Here is a 24,284-nt window from a genome sequence, read left to right on the forward strand (position 1 = left end):
ATGATGATAAAGCTGGCACCAAGCAAATTTAAATGAAAAAAAAAAAGGCAGCGGGCTGGGGGGGGGGGGAATCAAACAGGTACAGGAGTGGTATATTTCTGTCTGCTCTCTCATTTTCCTGGCTACTTGTTGGGATCATCTGGGGATCCTACCAATGGAGGTCACGTAGGTGACAGCAGGGAAGGGTCTTTTTGGTGGTGGCATTACATTGACTGAATTGATTTTTATTATATTTTTTGTTCAGGTAACAGATAAGAACTTGCATTGTGCAGCGGTTTGAAGCATTTGACTACAAGTGGAAAGATTCAGCTGCACATCCCCTTAAAGTCATGAAGTTCATTGGGCCAATCACTTTTTCTCAGGGCTCTTGTGAAGATAAGTGGTTCTCAAACGTTGTTAACCCAAGGCTCCCCATTTTGATTATATTGTCTATGGACACTTAAACCTCCCCCTCCTCCTTCACCACCGCATACTGAACATCTCCTTCTCAAAGGACATACAACAAGCCTCATCTGCTCCATGACAGCTTCTGCCCGCTCACACTCTCAGAACAAGGCAGAGAAAACCACATCAGCTACACTTTCAAAAGCAAGCTTAGTGGCCCAATCAAAAGGGGGGCTCGCCAGAATTGGCTTGTGGGGGCGGTACAGGTCTGTGCCAGGAGCGTTGCCCTCCCCAGTCACTTATGCCGATGGAGGGGCAAACAGACCAGTAGGCAGATAACACAGCCCTCTAGGGCACTTGGACTCAGTGCTGGGTGGCACGTCAGTGCTCCCATATCACAGCCAGCCCCAGCAGTGCATTCCTGGGGTTGGAGCTGACATGAGACAGTTCCACTCGGGCTTTGCTGCTGAGAATGCAGTGCTCGGGGCCTTGGACTTTCACATCCCATGCATCCACTCAGTTCAATGGAGAGCTTTCAGGCAGGTGGGGTTGTTCTTTTTTCCCATTTTAACTGCCTCCTCACACTGGCTGAAAGCCCTCTAGAGGCGGCACAGTGGCAGTGCCATCCTGGCTGCCTTGCACTGTGGATTGGGCTGCCTGTAACATATTTGTATTGCCCACAGAAAGTCTACAAGATGAGGGTTTGGAGCTGATTCTGTGACTGTGCACTGCGCACATGAAAAAAACCCCCACCCTTCCTTATTAGAAGAAGAAGAGGAGGAGGAAGAGTTTGGATTTATATCCCCCCCTTTCTCTCCTGTAGGAGACTCAAAGGGGCTGACAATCTCCTTGCCCTTCCCCCCTCACAACAAACACCCTGTGAGGTAGGTGGGGCTGAGAGAGCTCCAAAAAGCTGTGACTAGCTCAAGGTCACCCAGGTGGCGTGTGGGGTAGTGCACAGGCCAATCTGAATTCCCCAGATAAGCCTCCACAGCTCAGGCGGCAGAGCGGGGAATCAAACTCGGGTTCCTCCAGATTAGAATGCACCTGCTCTTAACCACTACGCCACTGCTGCTCTTTAGCTAGTAACTTTCAGATGGAGGCCAACTGAACAGGGTAGAAAAGGTCCTTGGAAAACAGCCAGAACTGCTCAGAAATTATAAAACAGAACAGCTCGGAAATTATGAAAACAACATAAATGGCTGCATTAAAATTGCTATTGAAAACAAAAAAATTAAAACCCAAAAGATTAGTTTCCTTTAAAATATCAATGAAATTGACCTCAAGCTAGTATAAAAGCATAAAACAGCTAAAAAAGAAAATACCCCTGAGTTAGAGCCATTAACAGCTTGGATGAAAAAATATTTTTTTTTAGTTCAGCACCTAAAACTAATATGATGGTAGGTGCATTAGATGAGCAACCTCAAAAGAGAGAGCATTCCCAAGAAATCAGTCCCCCAATGAACATATCCTAACTCTAGTCTAATTGTAGCCTATCCTCTGGAAGTAAAAAAGAAGGATCTTTGATTTTATTTTATACATACTGTGAATAGATTTCAATGGTTCAGTTCAGGTCTTGGAATCTAAGCATGGTTTCCCTGGTTAGAATTGGGATGTGAGACCACCAAGGGCGACCAGGACTGCTGTGTACTAGGGCTGTGCATCTGGAGAAAACCAAACAGTGCCAAATTTTTCCAACATTTTTGGGGCTTCTGCCGCCATTTTAAAAAAGGAGGGGAAACCGCTCTTCCCTTCCCTCTCCTCTTCACTTATCTGCTGAATGCTTCCTTTGGGTCCACATGGCCTCAGAGGCAGCAGGTGGCGGAGAACTGAATGCTGGGCTTGGCTCAGCTGAGTCCAGCATTCCGGTCTGTGGCTTGGAATTTTCCGGGATCAGGTTTAAAAAACCCCCCATAAAAAAAAGCAAATAACCCCCCAAATCCCTAGGAAAAAATCGTGTACCAGTATGGAGATTCAGCTTTTTCAGAAATTTCTAGGTCTTTTAAACTCAAACCTGAAAAATACCAAAAAACATAGAGGGCATACCCCTACTATGCATAGCCAGACACTGAGCTAGCACCCCCGCTCATCTCATGCCTTGAAATCCCTAGGGGTCGCCATATGCAGATTTTAATGGGAAGAATAAGTTGTCCCCAAGAACATTTCCATCATACAGACCTCTTCTTTTTCTTGCTTCTTGCTCCTTTCCACCTTTTGTTTCTGAGTCTTAGCTGATTTCTTGGCTTCCAATCTGGAACTCAGCTCCCGCACACCTCTCCTGACCTGAGCTTCACGGGATTTGACTTTCTCCTTTTACGCCAGCCCTTCCCTTCTGCTGCTCCAAGGGCTGCAGAATGTATTTAAGGCAATTATGTAAATGTTCCAGAGAAGAACAGGTTTCCCTTAGCATGGTTAATGTCCACGATAACGGCTTTCTCTCAGCTCACTTCATCTTAATGTCTGTTTGGTTTCCCCTGTCCTAACCACTCGAGTGTACCCTTCCTTTCCCAAACCAGACGTTTTCCCACCTCAGTTCCATTCGGCCCAGGTAGCAAAGTGACTTTATTCCAGAGGCGTGAAAGAGAGTTGATTATAAGCAATGTTTTTTTAACGGGTATTTATTTATTAACATGGCCCTTGTTGGCATTTTATAGCTGGGGCTGTGGACTCTGAAGGGAGCTGTTGGCATTTTAAAAAACAAACAAGCAAATGGACGGCTCATTGCAATAAAAGTTTAATCGGTTTCCAAGTCTTTGCTTCTTCGTGTGTGTGTGTGTGTGTGTGTCTGCAAGCACGTACATGTAAAAAGCCAAGAAAGGAAGAAAATACAGCTTGTCTGTGGTACCCCTTCCTTTCCCCTCACAATGCAGACAGGGGAATGGAATGCCATTAAAGCCCACACACAAATGCATATAAAATTACAACTTTTCACATCGTCAAAGTGATGTTATAAATCAGTACCAGTCACAACCAAACAGCCTGTGCTCATCTTCTCTGAGGATTCGCTTTTCAGATGCCAGCCAGAGTTTACAATCTGCCAGGACTCTACTCCCCAGAACTTTCTGAAGATCAGAATCCAACTTGAGATGTCAGATTAGCAAGCAGAGAGTCCTCTGAGCATATGCAGAGGCCAAGTTGACCACAACTAGATAAGCACAACATGCGACATTAGGGAGTGGCTACAGGTCGGGATAGGATTACTAAACTCCAGGTGGGGACTGGAGATCTCCTGGAATTACAACTGATCTTCAGATTACATCAACTGCTTATTTATTTAAAACATTTATTCCGCTTTTTTTCTGGAGAAAATGGGTGCTTTGGAAGGTGGACTACATGGCATTATACCAGACTAAAGTCCCTCCCATCCCTAAACCCCACTCTCTCAGGCTCCACCCTCAAACCTCCAGCTAGTTCCAAATGTAGAGTTGCCAACCCTAAGCCAAGATCATCAATAAAGGGACTGATTACACACAGTGAGGTTTCCATGACTTCAAAGAGAAATGGTCGTGAAGTCTTTGTTTCAGGGCACGTTCGGCATTATTATCCATTGCCCTATTTGCAGTGGGGCAGGCATTACCCATCAGCTGGCTTTTTGCTTGCATTCAGGGGGTTGGGGGTGTTTTGTAGGTTCCCTCTCATGCATGCATGCTTTCATTTTTAATATAAACTTTTTTTTAATTTACTCTTATCAATAGATTGATATATAAGTCTATCAACGGACCAATAGATCAATATCAACAAATCGATGTATTAATCTATCAGTCTATAGATAGATCAATATATCAACATAAAAATGCAAACTATTAAAGAAAAGTCTTGAATACAGCATCGGTACACTTTGCCTGAACACTGACTGTCCTTTAAGGCTGGAAGTGTGTGTGTGTGTGTGTGTGTGTGTGTGTGTGTGTGTGTGTGTGTGTGTGTGTGTGTGTGTGTGTGTGAGAGAGAGAGAGAGAGAGAGAGAGAGAGAGAGAGAGGGGGGGGGATAATGGTGGTGGGCAAACTGCAAAACCGCAAAAGGCTGCCATTTGCTAAGATCCCCAGATTCATGACTGTCTGTCTCCTGATGTGCTGTAAACCCAAGTGTCAAGACTGATGGGCTTTTCATAGTGTGGTCTGGAATCACTGATTGCTCGTATATAAAACTACAAGGCTGGAGAAGGGTAAAAAAATCGGGTGTTTGAACTGATCAACTAATCTTTTTTTTACTTTTTTTAGTATTAGTATCGATTTATTGATCTATCAATAGTAATTTATTTTTTTTTAATCTAAAGGTCTAAAGATATGCAGGATCAAAGAGGCTATGGGCAATAAGGGCAGAACAAGAAGCAGGAAGTAGTTGGAAACAGGGAGGAGAGTAAGGGGGAAGCATGCAAAGCAATGCAAGGGAGGGGGGAGACTAGGTGGGCTGGCTGCAGGTGGAAGGAAGAGCTCCAGGGCAAAGCTGTGCCCACTGGCAAATCTGTCCCACTCTGCCAGCAAAGCAAAATTGAAATGGTGCTATAAGTGGATTTGTTTGCTGCAGAGAGAGTGGAAAGTAAAAGCGGGGCTAGAGGAAATATGTCTGTGCAAGAAATCTTGCCGCAGTGCACATTTGCCTCCACCACGCAGTAAACACCTTGTGCATAATTGGCCAGGGTGGACTTGAACCACCAAGCATGCTGGAGCTGGGCTGAACAGTTGTTCTTGAAGTCACCTGGAAAATCATGTGCCTTTTGGTGGCTATGAGACCTCCTCTAGCACAAGTCTGTACTTTTTCCTGCCCCAATATAACTTCTCCTTCTTGCCACCAAACAAGTACCTCCCTGGTGTAGCCAACAGAAAAAGGCTAAGCTAAACCCTATTTCTTCCGTGTCCCTTTCAAAGGTCCCCCCCTCAAAATAATGTGGTCATTTAGAAGTTCAGCCCTCCTGAGAGACTGTGTTCTTCCTTGATTCAGCATGGGATTTATTCTGTCCCTGTCACTGGCTACTGCACATTTCCCCTTCTGTCTGCCATCTGTAAGATTCTTTAATTTACCCCATCTCTGAAGATAGGTCCTGGGACCTCTCCCCAATATGTAGAAAATTGGCTGTTAGTCAGGCTTGAGCCCTTGGCATTTTTTATGGCAATTAAAACCACAGGAAGTGGTTGACCAGTTTCTATCTACCACTTTGCTTGTGCTGCCTGGTAGTTCATATTCCCTGAGTGAAACCTGGACTATGAACCGAGAGCAGTGGATACCTCTTGGAGCAAACTGTTCAATGTCTTTTTGAGAGCCAATGTGGTGGAAAGAATTAGTGTGTAGGAGCTGAAAGATTCAGGTTTGATTCCCATTATGCCATAGAAGTTTACTAGGCATTGGGTAGAAAAGCTGGTGTGAGTAAAGTAAATAAATAAATAAGCAACTGCTATTTTCCTTGTGGAGGAATGTATGATTGTCCTTAAAGGTCAAATAAGAGCTTTTCAGGGACATTTCAGGTTTGGAAAAGGGCTAATTTGGCAGGGGGGCGGGGAGCAGATACCTTCCCCTTCCTCATGTTTTATTCCCAAATCTAACATGACTGCTATGTAATGAAACAAATGTAATGAAAATTTATTCCCAGAATCCTTTCAGGTTTGGCCCTAAGTTTGATAAATTACCTCGTATACAAGCCCTGACATTCTGTCTTATAAAATGGAATTATTTGGAGGGAGGGGAAGCTGTATAAAACTGACTTTAGGGTAGGGGGAATCAACATAAACAACCATCTCTAAGAGTATTGTCATCCCAGCAACATGAAAATTTAGGTGCACGGCCGGTTCTGCAGAGGAATAAGTACACACCAAAGGGCTGCAGAGAGAGAACTTGCATTTTTTGCCTTGTGCACCCATATTTCCTGCACCAGCCCTGTGGAACTCTCTGTACAAGTCAACAAGAGATGCAGAGTAAAGATAAGCACAATGTTTAATACAGCCAGATGGCATGAATAAGCCTTGAGAGATCCATAAGTGCTCCTCCCCTAATCAAAACTGGCGAGGTCACAGAGATTTTCTGGTTTTCAGATCTACGAGAAGGGCAGCTTCTTTTCCACCCATTTTTCCTTCCAGGTATTTCAATCCCAGCCAAGGTCAGGCAGTGATTTCCCTGTCACCTGAGCCCAGCTAATGCTCAGGGGAAGATTTATTGCCATGTTATTCCACATCATCAGGTCAAGCAGGATACAGCGGTTTTCCGACCAATTCCTGCAGAGAATTGCCTGTGTGGTTCTCTCCAGCAGGCTGCTGAATGAAAAGATTTATCTCTGTTTGGGGGCAGACACTCCCTCACAGGGCTGCCTCTTGCTCAACTGATAGCATCCCTCGAGTGAGTTATTTGTACCAGAGCGGGAGAGGTTATAAGATAGCATCACCCTCAATAGTCCTGCCAGGCAACCACGAAAGGAAAAAGAATTCATATGAAAAGGTGATGTGCTTCAGAGAAGCCCAGTGTACATTGCAGGAATCTGTGGCTCGGTCGCAGAGAATTTTCTTGACATACAGAAAGTCCCAGGTTCAACCCCCGGCATTGCCTGTTAAAAGGATTATAGATGATGTGAAAGATCTCTATTGGAAATCCGGAAGAGCTGCCACCAGTCTGAGTATACAATACTGACCTTGATGAATTGATGGCCTGACTCAGGATAAGACAGCTTCATGTGTCTATGAGTACAATACATGTAATGTCAATGGTTCACCTAAGGAAGGTGTAGCCAAGCATCAACTGCAACTTACTATGTATGCTATTCATCAGATTGTTACATCTAAAAAACTCTGAGCAGCGCACATAAGTCATCCCTCCTCCAGTTCAGCCTCACAACAACCCTGCAGGATAAGAAAACAAAACACTGAGAGAGCCTGGTCCAAAGTTACTTATTGAGTTCCATCGCAGAATAAGGAAGTCTAGTCCACCAGACTAACTACTACTTCACTGTAAGTAGATATGCAGCCTTCCTCTATCTAGTGGCATGGTATAATAGTATGGTATAATGGTATATGCAGCCTTCTTCTACCTAGTGGTATTGTATAGTGGTTAGAATGCTGGGCTAGGACCTGGGAATCCTAAGTTTGAATCTCCACCCTTCCATGGAAGTTCACTGAGTGATGTTGGGCCAGTCATTTTCAATGTACATCACAGAGTTGTTGCTCCATGGATCAAATGGAGGATTGGAAAACTATGTCGCAAGCCACTTTATGGTCCCACTAGGGGGGGAAGGCAGTATCTCAATAAATCACAAACATAGTACATGACTTGTGCTACTTTTCGTCACAGACTAACTGTCCATGACTGACTGCTATCCTGCAGGATTTCCTGTGTTCCAACAGATGTTACTCACAAAGGTCTGACCTGAGATCCAGAAATGAAAGAAAAATAGCGACATGCCAGCAAACCAAACCAAACCAAAAACAAAAACGGAAAAAAGATGCCAGGTAACAGGTGACACATCTATTGTCTTGTAAAGCCCCTACGCATTTCACTATATAAGCTTCTTCGGGGAGATCAAAGCTCATTGTAAAGCAGAGGGGCTTTACAAGACAATAAAGCTGTCATGTGCTACCACACATCCCCCCCTCTTTTTGGGTTTGCTGACTTAAACGCACCATCCTAAACTGTAAAGGTGTCCTCAATGGATGAGTAATTGTTTCTGCCTTTTGTTCTGAGATCCTTTTTGTGGCATAACACGATCTATTTCTGTACACGTGGGAGAGAAGAGGTTATTCTAGACCAGGGGTCCCCAAACTACGGCCCGGGGGCCAAATCAGGCCCCCGGAAGACATTTATCCGGCCCGCTGGGCAGAAGCGGATCTCCCCCTTCTCTATTTCCTTTTCCCCAGGTTTACAAACAGCATTAAGCGCGGGCGACTCGCTGCTCATTCCAAGCGGCTGGAGGGGACCGTACCAATGCGGCAAAGGGGGGAGAAAGGCGGCGGAGCTTCAGGGCCGGATTGGAAGGGGACCGCGGGGGTGGGGGGCTCGGCCAGGGGCGGGTCGAGGGCGGATGAATGGCGCCCCTCCCTGCGGGTGGCACTTGGTCCGGCCCCCGGCTGGGCTCTGGCCATGCGTGAACTGGCCCCCTGTTTAAAAAGTTTGGGGACCCCTGTTCTAGACTTCTTGAATTTTCCGACCAGCCCGGCTCCCTCTCTTTGTCCACTCCCTGTTTCTGTTCTCTCTGAGTCACTGCCACCTTCCACCCTCAAAGAGCATCTTTAACTGCTAACAGGACGGTGCATCAGCTCTTTTTTTTACTTCATCTACTGACTGTATTTATTTGACTGTCCACCCCATAGCACCCTATGGGTCAGAGTGCTGACCTGTAACGAAAGCGGCTGAGAGAAGACTCAATGTCTTGAAAATGCATGACTCGCCGGACACTGGGCATATCTTTCCTCCACCGCATCACCAACGACATGGTCCAAAAACAATTTGGCATCGTGCCCATCGAGGCAAAAATGAGAGAGAGAGGTGCCTGCACTGGTTTGGCCATGTCTGACGAGCAGCCCGAGACACTGTCGCCAGCATGGCCTATCACATTGAGGTTACTGGTTGGCAGCCATGCAGATGGCCAAAGCATCGATGGCAAGATACCGCTGGTGCAGATCTGAAAGTTACAGGCCTGCAACCAGACACTGCGCTCAATCAAGAGCAGTGGCGTTTAAAAATCCGAGCAGTGGACCCTGCATTAATGAGACAACACTAGGAAGAAGATTGACTGTATTTACAACCTTCCTTTCTCACTAAGACGCGAAGTGGGATTACACAATGTAAATCGATAAACACACCGCAGAAAGAGATCTCTAATCAGCACAGTGTAGGCCAATACAATCAATACAAGACATCAAATGAGCAATGTACTAGGACTAGGATCACTGGAATCTGAACACGCTTAGCATATTAGGCATGTTATAGGGTGTAGGTATAATGAAGAAAAAATGATGTTACATCAGCAGAAAACAAAGGAACAGCAACAGGATGAAACTGGCAGCAAACTGATAATACATCCTATAAATAGAGGTATAATCCCCAGTCCTGTTCTTTTTATAAATCAATGGCTACATGGTAACAAACTACTGTTTCTTTACAGTTATATCTCCATAGTGATAGTCTTCAAACTTTCAGAGAAAGGAATATTCCATTTTACCATTTTTCTATGTCGAACTATCAGGCAAGAAATGTATCTTTCCCCTGTTAGTTTCAAGCATCTAAGCTGCCTATAACAAATTTGTCTCCAGCAACCATTAAAAATGGATGCTTTTTGGTTCATATGTCAACAGTTACAAACACCTGTCTGTAAAACTCAAAAGTTACATTATAACAAATTATTGTACATTGTTATATGAAGTTTTCCTCATTTCTGTTATCTTTTCACCTGCCAGTTTGAAACCTGACACCTCCTTGGCAGTCTGACATGACCACTTCTCCAAAAGAGAAAACTAAAACCTCTTTGTGGCTGATTATGCACAACGTGCTTGCTGGGTGAGGGAGGCAAATGTCCAGCGTAGCAAGATTTCTTGTATGGACCTGTTTTCTGGAGCTCCACTTTCACTTTCCATTCTCTCTCCGGCAAGAAATACTACTTTTAGCACAATTTTTAATTTGCTTTGCCACCAGAGCAGGCAGATTTGCCTGCTCAGATGAGCACAGCGTTGCCCCGGAGACCTTCCCTCCTCCCACGACTTTGGGCTGTTTTGCACACCTTCCCTCTCACCCCCACCCCCCACCTGCTGCCAGCTCCATCCGGCTTCTCTAAATGCACGTATCGAGAGATCAATATCTCAGTATAATACCAGAGAAGGCTTTTGCAAGGGACTGTACAATCAGGGTCTCTTTTTGGCTCTATGGTCTAGTTCTGCCTTTCCTGATGACTGGAAGGGCTTTAAGACTTTATTTCAGACAAAACTCTGTTTTAAAACAAGCCTCTTCTTTTCTTTTGCAGCAACAAGAGAGAGAGGGGGGGAGAGGGGAAGGAAAGGGAGGAGCAGAGAATAGAATTGAGACTCCCAGATATGATGAGCTCTGTACCTTTAAGGCTGTTGATGAGCAGAGTTAAGAGAACCCGGAGAACCAGAGGCCAAGAAGAGTTCAGCAGAAAAGCTGCTCTGCAGGCTGTGGGCTGCCTCCTCACATGTTAACACGAGGAGATCCCATTACAGCCTCACTGCACAGCTAAGAGGCCTGAGGTAAGTATTCCATGTATAATGGGCCACAGTGTTAAGAGTTTAGCCTCTTTTTTATTTAATGATTTTCTTATACATAACACAGACATATCACCATTATACATTCATAGTAATTCACAAATACATCCACAGATAAATCTCATAAAAATAAAAAAAGAAAGAAGATAAACATAAATTATTACAGTATCTATATTTTATCATATGCCTCTTGTGTGCCCTATTCAAACTTATACTAACCAAGGGTATTTTGGTTTCCTCATCTTCCAAAGTTTGGTCCAGAATTCAATGAGATTCATTTCCTCTGTCTGGGTGAAGGAGGGAAATCACCATAGCACCTTCCCAACCTATTCTGTTATAGCATGGCAATACAGAAAAGCTCTCCTAAACAACTCTTTTTTACATAACTTGTGGAGCAAGAGACACATGGAAACCTTCCTGAACTCCCCAGGCAGGCTATTCCCCAAGGTGCAGACCACAATGGAAAAGGTACATACACAGGCAGTCCTTGATCTTGGGTGGCACCTGCAGAAAGCCCTGAACAGATGAGCAGACCAGTCATGGCAGAACACAGAAGAAGCAACTGTCTGGCAAAGATGAAGGTCCAAAGCCACATAGGGCTTTGTACGTGATAGTCAGTACCTTGAATGGAACCTGGTATCTTGTGTCCATTCCTCACAAAGGGATGTTACGGTATATCAAGTGGGTTGAACAACAGAGTTAGTTTCTTCTACAACCTACCTAGTTAGTTCCTTGTACAACCTGGTTAGCTGTGAGGGAAATAACACGGGGTTTTTTTAACCATTCTAAACCCGTGTTTATTGGTCCTTGCGGAGTGGGCCATAATGTGACTGAAATAGGATAGCCTCTGTTTAGTCATTTGAGTTTCAAGGGGCAGTTCAGGCTTGATAAGATTTGAAACTCTAACTAAAGCATGACTTTACATACTCCTTTATTCTTTCTGGCTTGATTATTTGCATATAAAAAGAGCTGGATGGCTCTTCTACTGGGAAATGAGTCATACCCAGCCCACTCTACCCTTCCACTTCTGTCATCCAGGAAAAGGCACTTGGTAACCTCTGAGTATGGGTAGAATACAAACGCATTCCTGGGGCGCAGGGCATTTCTTCACACTTATTTTTAAAAATGGTTTGGCTGGTATCGGTTGCACCCTTCATCTTACCTTCCTCAATGGCAGGCAAAACCAACTCATGTCCCTTTGCCCACAGCTGCATTTAATGTCACAGAATTTGGTACACGGTTTAGCATTTTAAGAAACACAGCTTTTATTAAAGGAAGAGAAATGAAGCCACTTTCCTTCCTCCCAGTTCCACAGCACAAAATAAAATATGAACTATCCATACCATTTCCAACCATCCCCACCCCGCACCCTCCGCTTACGGCATGAAAGGGCTCGCCATTTCTCCTCTTTTCCGGCAGACAACCTATTTAACAGCTAACGCCTTTGCATCCAGAAGACGAGTGAAAAGGATGTTATTCTGTCATTTATTTCACTGGTCCCTGCGAGTATGGGGTGGGGAGGTGGGGGGAGGAAACAGAGGCTGTGCATACATCAGGAGCCAACAAATCAAAGGAAAAAGGAAAGGGAGATGCCAAAGGGAGGAAACTGAGAGAAGAAAAACAGTTGAGAAAAATCTTGAGCATTGACAGTCAGTGCAGGAAGCCAGTGGAAGGCAGCAAAGATTTCAGATAACAGGATGCAGAGAGTATGAAACACCTATTTTGTGATGGAGCTAACACAAAAGTTTGGAGAAAAAAGAGAAGAACAGAATTATGGAAAAACAGAATAGCTTAGCCACTTCTGGGAATCTTAAGAGTGTTTCTTTAGATCTGTTTCATTTCTATATCATTTTTATCCCATAGTTCCTCCAAGGAGGTGATGTATACAATTTTCTCTTCCACAATTTTACAATGTTACAGATTTATACAATTTCTCTTCCACAACAGGCCTGTGAGGTTGGATAGGTTGAAAGAGAGTGGCTGGTACAATCAGAGGGGAGATTTGAGAGGCTGCGTCAGAGAAATCCTAAGCTGGTTTACCCCAAATCCTACTCAGGTCTATCCGGTAGAGCTTATTCCCAGAACATAATTTGTAGAATGGCACTGTGGTGTTTCACCAGGATGACACTTTAACCCAGATGTTCTGGCTTTGTTCAGCCTGAAGGCATTTTTGGAATTTTTGAGGTATGGCAGCAGTAGATGCTACCACAAAATGGTGGCCATGGAGGTGCGGACAAATACAACATATTTTCTCTTTCTCTGGGGTAAGATTGCCAGGTACCCCCTGGCAAGCATTGGGGGAGGTGTGTGTGTGTGGGTCTTACCAGCTACAAGTCGAGGCCTAGGCCTCAAAATGGTCAGTGTGTTGACGTCACTTCTGGAACTGATGTCATCACATTGCCTACAACATGGGAGATACTCTGGTATTTTTGCCAAACTCTATGGTACAAACAGCTTCAACCATAGAGTTTTTGCCCAAATACCAGAGCGTTTCTGAGTTTATCAGTCACTCAATGGTGTCACTTCCAAAGGTGATGTCAATGTGCTGATGGTGCTGAACACTAGGCTTAGATTGATGGCTGGTAAGACCCCTGCCAACTGACTGAACAGTGCCAAGGAAGAGGCCAAAGCAGGGAATCCCCCACACCCAGTAGGGGTCTGGCAACCCTCCTATGGAGGCTGGGGTATGTTTCTATCACTGGAAGTATCCCATTATCATGACTGCAACCTTATCATTTATTCCATTGCCTCTAGGACATTTTGAAGCAGACTGGAGTGGAGGCATTGAATAAGGTGTGTCCCCCCAAAGAGGGATGTAATGTGATCAGAAGAAAGAGGAGAAAAGAGGGAATATGAATGGAGTGAAGGAGGAGCAAGGGAAGAAGGGTACTTGAAAAGGGGTAAGGAAGAAATTTTGGGGGGGGGGGGGATCAGGAAGTGGGGAAGGAAGCAGGGACCAGGAAGCACATGGATGGATTCCACTCTGGAGATCACTGTTCTGACCAAGACACCATCCCTGGCTCTTTTTCATACCCTGTTTCCCCCAAAATAAGACCTACCCTGAAAATAAGCCCTAGCATGTTTTTTTAGGATTTTTGGAGGGTGCTTGAAATATAAACCCTACTCCAAAAATAAGCCCTAGTTGCAGATTCCTTGGCACAGCTGATCTAGTCATGTGAGTGGGGTGAGGGGTGGGCGTGCAAAATCATGGAAAAAAGACATCTCCTGAAAATAAGCCCTAACGCATCTTTTGGAGCAAAAATTAATATAAGACCCTGTCTTATTTTTGAGGAAACACAGTATTAAGTGCCAGAACAAGACTGTCACGTGTTCTCCATGGTGCCTGGTTTTCTGTTTCTCAATTTTAAAATGATTACTTTTTTTTACATTCTGTAAATATATTGTCTGGAACTGATTTGTCTTAGGCACATTTTGCAACAGAGACCTACAAATATTTTGTTTACACACTATTTTTTTTAAATCAGAAAAAAAAGGAGAGAACAACATTCTTCAAAGTTCTTTGGGAAGATACAGGGAGAAGAGAAACATTTGCAAATAAGTCTTCAGGTTCCTAGCCCTAATATTCTGCACAAAGGATATGAAGACATGCAGTCTGGTATAGCACTGATTGCATCCGACAGGGCTAGCACTGAGGAGCATTGATCTATGTTATTTATTTATTTATTTTATTATTAGTTTTGTATACCGCCCTCCCCCTGCACAGTGCAACACTGTTTTATTTGCTGCAGAATATTATATATCCTACCTTCAGACCAGCCACATGGGTGGCTGGGCTTCTGTTTGAGAACCCATCTATTACATTCACTCTCTGCACTAGGAGTTTTTACACACACTGAAGAATGCACCTTTGATGCACTTAGGGATCACTTACAAGTGGATTTTCCCCATTTCACACAGTAACATCAAGTTGCAAAGTGGCTTGAAAGTGCACTATTCAGCATGTGTGAAATGTATACCCTGGAGAAAAATGGCATGTACTGAGCTCAACAAGGGCAGGTCTTTTGAGTTTCCATCATAAAATTATCTCTCTCTCTCTCGCTCTTAGTGTTGTTTATCATATTTTGCACTCTGCTTGCTGACTGTCTTTCTCATGCCTGCAATTCGCTCAGCCCCTGTAAAGGATTCAATGGTGTTGATGAGCGGGTCAGCCGCCTGGCCTTGACTACATTCCACAACCCGGGCGATGGGCCAGCTTCTGCAGCGGAGACCTTATCTCTGCGAGGGAGATGAGACCTCCGTTCCCATGGGAATCCGGGAGGGGGGATGGGATGGACAGAGTTATAACCTGTGTTTCTGGCGGGAGACTTTATTCCTGCCACGTCGTGTACGTGAGCTTTCTAGGATGTCTGAATAAACGGTCTTTTACACCAAAAAAGCCTTTTATTTCTGCTTCTATGGAATTCCTTACATTGTGGCAGGAATCTTAGTTCATCTATCTTCCTAGTGCAGTGGACCTCTGGTGTCTCGGCATGGAGAGGTTGAATATTTCTGTGGAAGGTGCGGTAGCCCCCAAAGAGGGCTCCGAGCTTTCCCTTCTGGATTTGGAGGAACCGGCGGGAGAACGGGTCTCGCTGGTAACTCTTTCCCGTCCTCGTATCAACACGAGTCTTCCCTTACTTCGTTGGGACGAGGGACGAGGAGACGACCATGGGGACTTACATGAGTCGTTTGGGGCGCTGTCTATGGATCGAGCGCCTGTGGATCGGATATCTGCCCGTTTCCGTATGGATTACAAACCTCAGATGCAACCTGTCACGGAGGAGACGGGCCTGACCACCTTTCATGCGGCAACACAGGAGTCCATTGAACGATTCCTGGACTCGTATTTTGGTGATGCTCCCAAGAATCCACCGTGGCATAGCACTGGGGCCCGTCCGAAGACCACCGTTGAAACCGGGACTATATCGGGGATTGGGAGGGGTATCCGTACCAGCTTCCGATCGGACCCCCCAGATCCCGGATCAGCAGCGGCACCTGAGGTGCCCCGTGGAGCCACCGGTGGACACGATGTCCTACGTTCAGATGAAGAGGAATCCGAGGAAAGCCTGCATTCCCATCCGGATCTATTCCCCCTCCCATCAAAAGAGAGCTGGGATGAGGAAGTGGGCCGACTGCGAGATGCCCAAGAAGCATGGGCCCGTGAACGCCAGCTATGGGAAGAGGAACGAGAGCAGCTGCAGCAAGAGCGTGAAAACCTGCAAAGGGACCGGGAACAGCAGCGCAAGGAAATCCAACTCGAATTGGACCGTGCCAAAGACGCGCTGCAACGACAATATGTGCAGAACCTGTCAGTCCACGATAAAGTCCTGGAACACTCCAAACTGGACTTACAGCGTCAACGCGAAAGCGTTCAGGCCTTGCGTACGCAAAGTGAACTAACTGCAGCTGTTCAACGAGACGAACTGGCCAAACTGGAACGAGAGAAAGCAGCTTTGCATGCGCACCAGGATGCATTGACTCGCAAGGAGAGAGAGCTAGCCGCCTTGGAGAGGGAACTGAAGAAGCAGCAGAACAGGATGCCCCAGGTTGGAGTCTACGCTGTCACTGGTACAGCCAACGCCAGAGGGGCGACGCTGCTGGGTCCTGCTACCACCTTCCAAGGACCGGCTCCCACCGGAACACCAGCGGCGCCGGCGTTGGTACCCCCACCTCCACCGATTCCGGCCCCCCCTGCGCCGCTGCCTCAACCTGCGCAGCCGCCCCCCCAGCGGGCGCCAAGGGCCGTGGAGAGAGGATATTACAGACCTCCAATACCTGCCCGTTTCGATGGGACCGCTTCCAAACTTCCCTACTTCATCCTACAACTCGATGCCCACTAGTTTTATTCTGGCGCCAGTGGCCAAACACTCCATAGTTCTGGGCATGCCATGGTTGTTGTTGCATGAACCAAAATTCATTTGGAAAGAAAGGATCTTAGAATTCACTGACCCTCCCTGCGGGGAACACATGAATTGGGGGGAAAACTCGGCTTCTCCTGACATACCCCCCCCCCTGGCTTCATCAGCGATGCACGCTCTAATTGCTCCCGATTCTACCGGCATTCCACCGGCTTACCAGGATTTAGCCAGAGTATTTCAGGAGCAAGAATGCGATCAATTGCCACCCCATAGAGACACTGACTGCAAAATCGTGATACAGCCAGGGGCGCAACTGCCCAAAGGTAGAATCTACCGCATGAGTCCCAATGAGGAGAAGGAACTTCGTGCCTTCTTAGACAAGAACCTCGCTCGCGGGTTCATACGGCGGGCTACCAAACACACGCATGCTGCTCCTGTATTGTTTGTGAAAAAAAAGGATGGGTCTTTACGGCTCTGCACAGATTACCGAGGACTCAATGCGGTCTCCCTGTCCAATAAATACCCTTTGCCATTAATCAAGGACCTTTTAGATGCATTGGGCAAGGGACGCATTTTTACTAAGTTGGACTTGAGAGAAGCTTACTACAGAGTCAGAATTGCGGAAGGCTATGAACATTTGACTGCATTTAACACGAAATTTGGACAGTTTGAATACTTAATAATGCCATTCGGGTTAAGTGGGGCCCCCGGAGCTTTTATGGCCCTTATCAACCAAGTCCTCCATGATTTATTATACAAGGGAGTAGTGGTGTACTTAGATGACGTTTTAATTTATTCACAAACCATGGAAGAGCATGAAGCATTGGTTCGGGAAGTATTAAAACGCTTGCTCAACAACTCCCTCTTTGCCAAACTTTCTAAATGCTGTTTCCACCAAACCTCTATCGACTATTTGGGTTACCGGATCTCTCCCGAGGGGCTAAAAATGGATCCTGCTAAGGTTGATGCAGTCCTCCAATGGCCTGCCCCTACCAATCGAAAGGAACTCCAATCTTTCCTAGGGTTTGCTAATTTCTATCGTGACTTTATACCCCAATTCGCTGAACTGACTCTCCCGCTCACAGACCTCTTACGCACTAAGGGTAAAGATCCTCAGGCTGCCAAGCCCGGGACCCCCCTTTCCTGGTCTAAAGAATGTCAGACAGCCTTTCAGCTTTTAAAATCAGCGTTTACTACCGAACCTATCCTGAAACACCCTGACCCAGATCTCCCGTTTGTGGTTCACGTGGATGCCTCGGACAAAGCGCTTGGGGCAGCCCTGTTGCAGAGAAATAAAGATGATAGGCTGGTTCCGTGTGCTTATTTATCAAAGAAATTCTCCGGTGCTGAACTCAACTGGACTGTAGGGGATAAAGAGACTGCGGCCATCAAAGTAGCACTTTCCACTTGGCGCCACTGGTTGGAGGGGGCTAAACACCCCTTTCAAGTTTGGTCGGATCACAAGAACTTGGCCGCCCTCTCCACCCCCCTCAAGATGTCCGCGAAGCAACTCCGTTGGGCCGATTTCTTTTCTCGTTTCTCTTTCACTGTCCATTTTTTCCCCGGAAAAACCAATAAACTGGCTGATGCGCTCTCGCGCCTACCCGGGGAGGGGGGTGGAGCTGCCTTACGGGATATTCAGCGCACTGTTCTCTCCCCCTCCCAATTGGGGCTGGCTGTCACCCGATCTCAGACGTCCACTCCTCCTTCTCTACCCATTCCCAGCCTGGTCTCTCCTTTCCTACGGGAACTCGAAGAGGCGGGGCTGCGCGAGCCACCAGCGGAGGAAGGTGACTCCCAATTGCGCCTGGAGAATGGTGTTTGGCGGCGGGGGGATTGTTGGTACGTGCCTCCCCCCCTCCGTAAGCAGGTTCTCGAGGCCTGTCATGATGCCCGCTCGGCTGGACATTTTGGCTTCCTAAAAACTCTGCATTTGGCCCGCCGTCAATTTTGGTGGCGCGCGATGCGCAAGGACATTGAGACATATATTAAAGGTTGCTCTGTTTGTGCGGAAGCCAAGAACGTTCCGGGAAAACCCCATGGTCTGTTGAAACCTCTCCCGGTGGCCTCCCGCCCCTGGGAAGTCATCTCCATGGATTTTATTACGGATTTGCCAGAAAGTCAGGGCAACACGGTCTTGTGGGTGGTGGTGGACTTATTTTCTAAACAAGCCCATTTCATCCCATGTGCTTCCATCCCCTCCGCTCCTAAGTTAGCGCGTCTGTTCATTCAGCATATTTATCGTCTACACTCCGCCCCCGTTAAGGTGGTCTCCGACCGCGGGCCCCAATTCATTTCAAAGTTCTGGAAGGCTTTTCTGGGTTTGTTGGGGGCCGCCCCGGCGGTTGCCGCCCCCTACCACGTTCAAAGTGACGGTGAGTCAGAGAGAACGAACAGAACCCTGGAGCAGTATTTACGTTGTTACACCAACTACCACCAAGACAATTGGTGCGAGCTAATTCCGTTTGCAGAATACGCCTATAATAATGCGGTTCATAGTAGTACAAAAAAGACCCCCTTCGAAATTGTGTCTGGTCGGTCCTTCCCTCCGTTGCCGCAACTACCTGCGGAAGCGTTGAATCCTCCGGAGTTTCAGCAGTGGATTTCATCTCTGGCCGAGGGGTGGAAAACGGTCCAGACTGCCTTACAGCAGGCTAAAGACTCCCAAAAACTTCAAGTGGATAAGCACCGCTCGGATTTCCCTTTGCGTGTGGGCGCCTGGGTGTATTTGTCTACCAAAAATCTCAGAGACGTGCATAAATTTTCAAAACTAGGCAAAAGATTCGTGGGACCTTTTCAGATTACTAAAGTGATTAATGATGTCACTGCCCGATTGGATTTGCCTAATTCTCTAAGTAATATCCATCCTGTCTTCCATTCCAGTTTGCTCAAGGAGGCTCCCGTTTCCGATGCCTGGCACGACCCGCCGGAGAGACCCCCACCGACTATAATTGATGGCCACAAGCATTACGAAATTGACGCCATCCTGGACTCTCGTTTTAATCGCAAACGCTTGCAATATTTAGTCTCTTGGGTGGGGTATTCCTCTGGGTATAATCAATGGGTTTATTCCGAAAATATTGACGCCCCCGCCCTCATTTCTGCTTTCCATCGCACCTTTCCGCACAAACCTGGGGGGGAGAAGTCTTTTTTAAGGGAGGCAGAGTGTAAAGGATTCAATGGTGTTGATGAGCGGGTCAGCCGCCTGGCCTTGACTACATTCCACAACCCGGGCGATGGGCCAGCTTCTGCAGCGGAGACCTTATCTCTGCGAGGGAGATGAGACCTCCGTTCCCATGGGAATCCGGGAGGGGGGATGGGATGGACAGAGTTATAACCTGTGTTTCTGGCGGGAGACTTTATTCCTGCCACGTCGTGTACGTGAGCTTTCTAGGATGTCTGAATAAACGGTCTTTTACACCAAAAAAGCCTTTTATTTCTGCTTCTATGGAATTCCTTACAGCCCCATTGCATTATTCTGTTTTGCTATAAATCTTTGCTATCAGGTTCAAATGTTCCTATCATACTTTATAGCTTGCTGACTGACTTAAATTTTTCTTCTCATATTTGTAATCCATCTTGAGTTCCAGTGAGAAAGGTGGACTATAAATGAAGTAAAGAAGAAGTAGAACAACCTGGTGCATATAAAGGCCAACATTTGCTGAAGATCTGGGAGCTGTGATTTCATAGAAGTCATAAAATAAAAACAATAATGACGATATTAATAATTGCAATCTCAGGACAGTTAAAAACTGGTGGGAACGTTGTCCAGAGAAATCAAGGAAAATGAGAAGGTCAAGATCTTGTGGGACTTTCAAATCCAAACGGACAACGTGTTGGCACATAATACCCAGACATCACAGTGATCGAGGACAAGAAAGTGACCATAATCAACAAAGCAGTCCCTAGTGACAGCAGGGTCATCGAAAAAGAACATGAAAATGTCACTAAATTCCACGATTTGAAAATCAAGCTTCAGTGACTATGGCACAAACCAGCTGAGGTCGTCCCAGTGGTAATTGGCACCCTAGATTCCATTCCAAAAACACTAGGGCAGCACTTGAAACATCTTCAGATTGACAAATAAAGGAAGCCATGGCTTTCTTTATTGAGGCAATCCATCTCATATTGAGTCTTCCTCATTTCCTGATGCCTTCAACTTTTCTTAACGTTATTGTCTTTTCCAGTGACTCCTGTTTTCCGTTAATGTAACCAAAGTACAGTCAGTCTAGTCAGTTTAGCTTCTAGGGAGAGTTCAGGCTTGATTTGATCTAGAACCCATTGATTTGCCTTTTTGGTGGATCAAAGTCCATGGAAATCTTTGGTCTGGTGGCACATGGGACCTCTTGGTCATCTTGAATTCTAGAAGGTTGCTTACAGTCTGTACTTCTATCACTGCTAAAAGGTTCAATACCTGTGGTTTTTTTCTCCCGCAAAATTGAACACCAGTTTTCATATTGCTTTTCACTTAGAAAATCCAAATGTGACTTGAGCCAAGCACGTTTATGAGGGTACTGAATAAATAACTGTCAGACTTCATTGCAAACTACGAAATCACCCATCTTCAAATGCAATCTTGAGAACTGAGAATAGATGCTTTGGCAGAGATCCAAAAGCTTCTTTGACATTGAGACAGGATGTAAACAATAGATTTTAAAGACGTGTCTTGTTAAAAAGCAGGATGGCAAAGCAGCCAGACTCTTGGAAGACTTGAGAAATGGCTGATCAAAAACACTGCTTAAAAATGTCCAACTGATATTTCCACCTCCTTTGGGAAAAACTGTGGGCCTACTAAGAGAACCCCAGATTACAATTTGAGGATCTAAGATGTAAATATACTGAAAAAAATGTCATAATTTTCAGATATGTTCAAAGACATCTTGTGCCTTTGATATCTCAGACACAACCATTTCAGCTCATAGCCTATGCTTTTTTCCGGAAGCCTCAGCCTGTGGGTAAGCCAACTAATGAGTATTCTCTCTCACGCACCACATGAAACTAGGGTTACTAGCTCCAGGATAGGAAACACCTGGACCTTTCAGAGGTGGAACCTGAAGAGGGTAGGGTTTAAGGAGGGGAGGGATTTTAATGGAGTATAATGTCACGAAGTCCACTTTCCAAAGTGGACATTTTCTCAGAGTGAACTGATCTCTATCACTTGGAAATCAGTTGTAATCTCCAGCTGCCATTTGGAGATGGCAACCCATATGGAACCATTGTCTAGTTGGGGCACCAAAAGTCAAACTTATTAATGTCCATTTCCCCACCATGGGATGATGGAAGTATCTGGACATTAGCTTGAGTTAGGCCCCGAGAACCCATTCTGAAGTCCACATTGTCACATATTTTCGCATGCAGCTGATGGGAGATTGCATTCATGCATTCTGGAAGAAAAGCAAGTGATGAGAGCATATTGTAGGGCTGGAACTGTTCACCTTGAAGAGCTGAGAATTTAGCCTTAACCTGCGCAAATGAAACGAAGATTTCATGGTAATTCTCGCTTCCCAGGAAACCTTGGCAAATGTAATTCTATGAGCTAGAACACCTAATAGAGACTTCTCAGAATTCTCATGTTGCTGTAGAAGCATCAGAATTTTGGGATGGCGTGGGAATCTCACCGAGGTGGCAGACATATTTGCATCCCCTCACCTTCTTTTCTACTCTTCTCTCTCAAAACTGACCTGGTTCTTGCTGCCACCAACCTGGTTTGCGTATTTTATTATAATTTGGAAAAGCCCAGATTATACTCCTCAGTTCTCTTTTAATGCCCTAAATAGCACCTCCTTGAATGTGGGGAGGGTGATACTGCCTGGAAGTGTGAACAAACCAGAGACATGAAAATCTGACAGGGTTTTAAAAGGTTTATATTTAACAGCAAAACAAGTGCAAATAGTGATAATAACTGGCAGTTTTCAAAAACACCGAACAGTTGACCTAAACTTTTGTTCCAATTATAAGTGTTACATTGGTGTTTTCTAGGATGGGCTTTGGTCTTATTCATATAAAGAGTTGTGATAAACAATGGGAAGAGCTTTGACTGTGGGCTGAAACCAACAAAATGAATTTCAGCAGTGAGAAATGTAAGGTAGTATATTTAAGGAAAAAAATAGAAAAAGAAATGAACAGATATAAGATAGGCAACACATACCTAGATAACAGTACATGTGAAAGGAATCTGGAAGTCTTAACAGATCACAAACTGAACGTGAGTCAGCAGTCTGATGTGATAGCTAAGAAAGCCAATGCTATTTTGGGTTGCATCAATATTGGGTATACTGTCTAGGTTGAGGAAAGTAATAGTGCCACTCTATTTCACGTTGGTCAGACATTACCTGGAATACTGTGTCCAGTTTTGGGCACCACGAGTCAAGGATATTGACAAGCTAGGGCATGCTTAGGGGAGGGCAGCCAGAATGGTAGAAGGTCTGAAATCCATGCCCGATGGGGAGAGAGGAAGCTGGGTATATTTAGTCTGGAGAAGAGAAGGAATGACTTGCTAGCCATGTTTAAATATCTGAAGGGATGTCAGGTTAAAGATGGAGCAAGGTTGTTTTCTGCTGTTTCAGAGACTAGGACATGGAGTAATGGGTTCAAACTATGGGAAAAGAGTTTCCACTTAAAACATTAGGAAGAACTTTCTGATAGTAAGGGCTGTTTGACAGTGGAATAGGCTGCCTTGGTTGGTGGTGGAATCTCCTTCTTTGGAGATTTTCAACAAAGGCTGGATGGCCATCTGTTGGGAGTGCTTTGATTGTGTGTTCCTGCATGGCAGGGGGATGGACCGGATGGCTCTTGGGGTCTCTTCCAACTCTGTAATTTTATGATTCCATGAATTTGCCCTTTGAGGAACTTTTGTTCTTCTGACCCATGGGCCTTGAATAGTCTCCTTTTCTCACGGCACAGTGGCGTGAGCATGGCTTAACGCACTGAAAATCAGACTGAGATTACAACAAGCATTAAACTCAGTGATAAAAGCCAGAATAAAACCAATGTGCCGTGTCCTAGGCCTTGTGAGCCATAAAAGATTTTAAAAGGCAATTTAGGGGGGAAATAGATATATTTAAGGCAAATCTTCTGTTTCTCATAAAAGGAAGGAAAGAAAGGGTTGACGCAGAAAAAAGTTTTTTAAGAATAGAAACGGTTGTGTCTCATTACTTTCTATTCCTCTGTGCCCAGGCTGGGTACTTTCTGGATCACTGAAAACATATGAAAATTGACTCAAAACATTGAAAGGTGCTTTGGGAAGGGGAGTTATCCCCCCATCTTATCTTACACATCTTTTGAGGATGAAAATTAATTTTCAAAATAAACTTAATATTTCTCCTAATAGTTGTCTAATATGTTAACATCTAGAGCTGCGATTCCCAACTGGGGTTCCGTGGTACCCTGGGGTACCATGAGCACATCTCAGGGGTACCGTGACAACGCTACCAGCCCCCTTCCTTTGCAGAATTGCCCCTCGCATGTACCAATCTAGCTCGCAGCCGCAACCGTGGCCTCTGGCCCGCTCCGGCCTCCTTGACAGCCTATGACCTGAAAATCTCTGCATGCGCATCATGGGAGGTGGCAAGGCGAGGGCGCTCGCGGGCCAGCAGGCTGAGCCCTACCGGTATGAGCCACTGACCCTCCAGAGTTGGAGCCTGTTCTGGCATGCCAACTCAGCCCCTTCCGACCTTCCGAGCGGTAGAGCTGGGCCCCTTCTGGCCTTCCAAGTGATAGACCTGTCAAGGGTACTGCGACATCAAAAAGGTTGGGAAATACTGACCTAGAGATATATAGATTTGTTTCAGATTCCTGAACTGATGCATAATAGCTGATGCACTCCATGTTCATGGAAAGTTTGTCTAAGGC

The 24,284-nt window shown here is 45.6% G+C and overlaps 1 protein-coding gene across 1 annotated transcript in view; it reads left to right on the forward strand.

Annotated features, from left to right (window-relative positions):
* LOC125427941 (noelin-2-like) overlaps positions 1-23,855 on the forward strand; it is a 115,674-nt gene extending 91,819 nt beyond the window's left edge. Inside the window, exon 3 of the mRNA XM_048487510.1 lies at positions 23,787-23,855. Within this exon, the coding sequence (XP_048343467.1) occupies positions 23,787-23,855 (69 nt within the window). The remainder of the gene's footprint in view (positions 1-23,786) is intronic.
* Positions 23,856-24,284: the final 429 nt, after the last annotated feature.

This window comes from Sphaerodactylus townsendi, linkage group LG03, assembly GCF_021028975.2.
Source record: "Sphaerodactylus townsendi isolate TG3544 linkage group LG03, MPM_Stown_v2.3, whole genome shotgun sequence".
Lineage (NCBI taxonomy): Eukaryota > Metazoa > Chordata > Lepidosauria > Squamata > Sphaerodactylidae > Sphaerodactylus > Sphaerodactylus townsendi.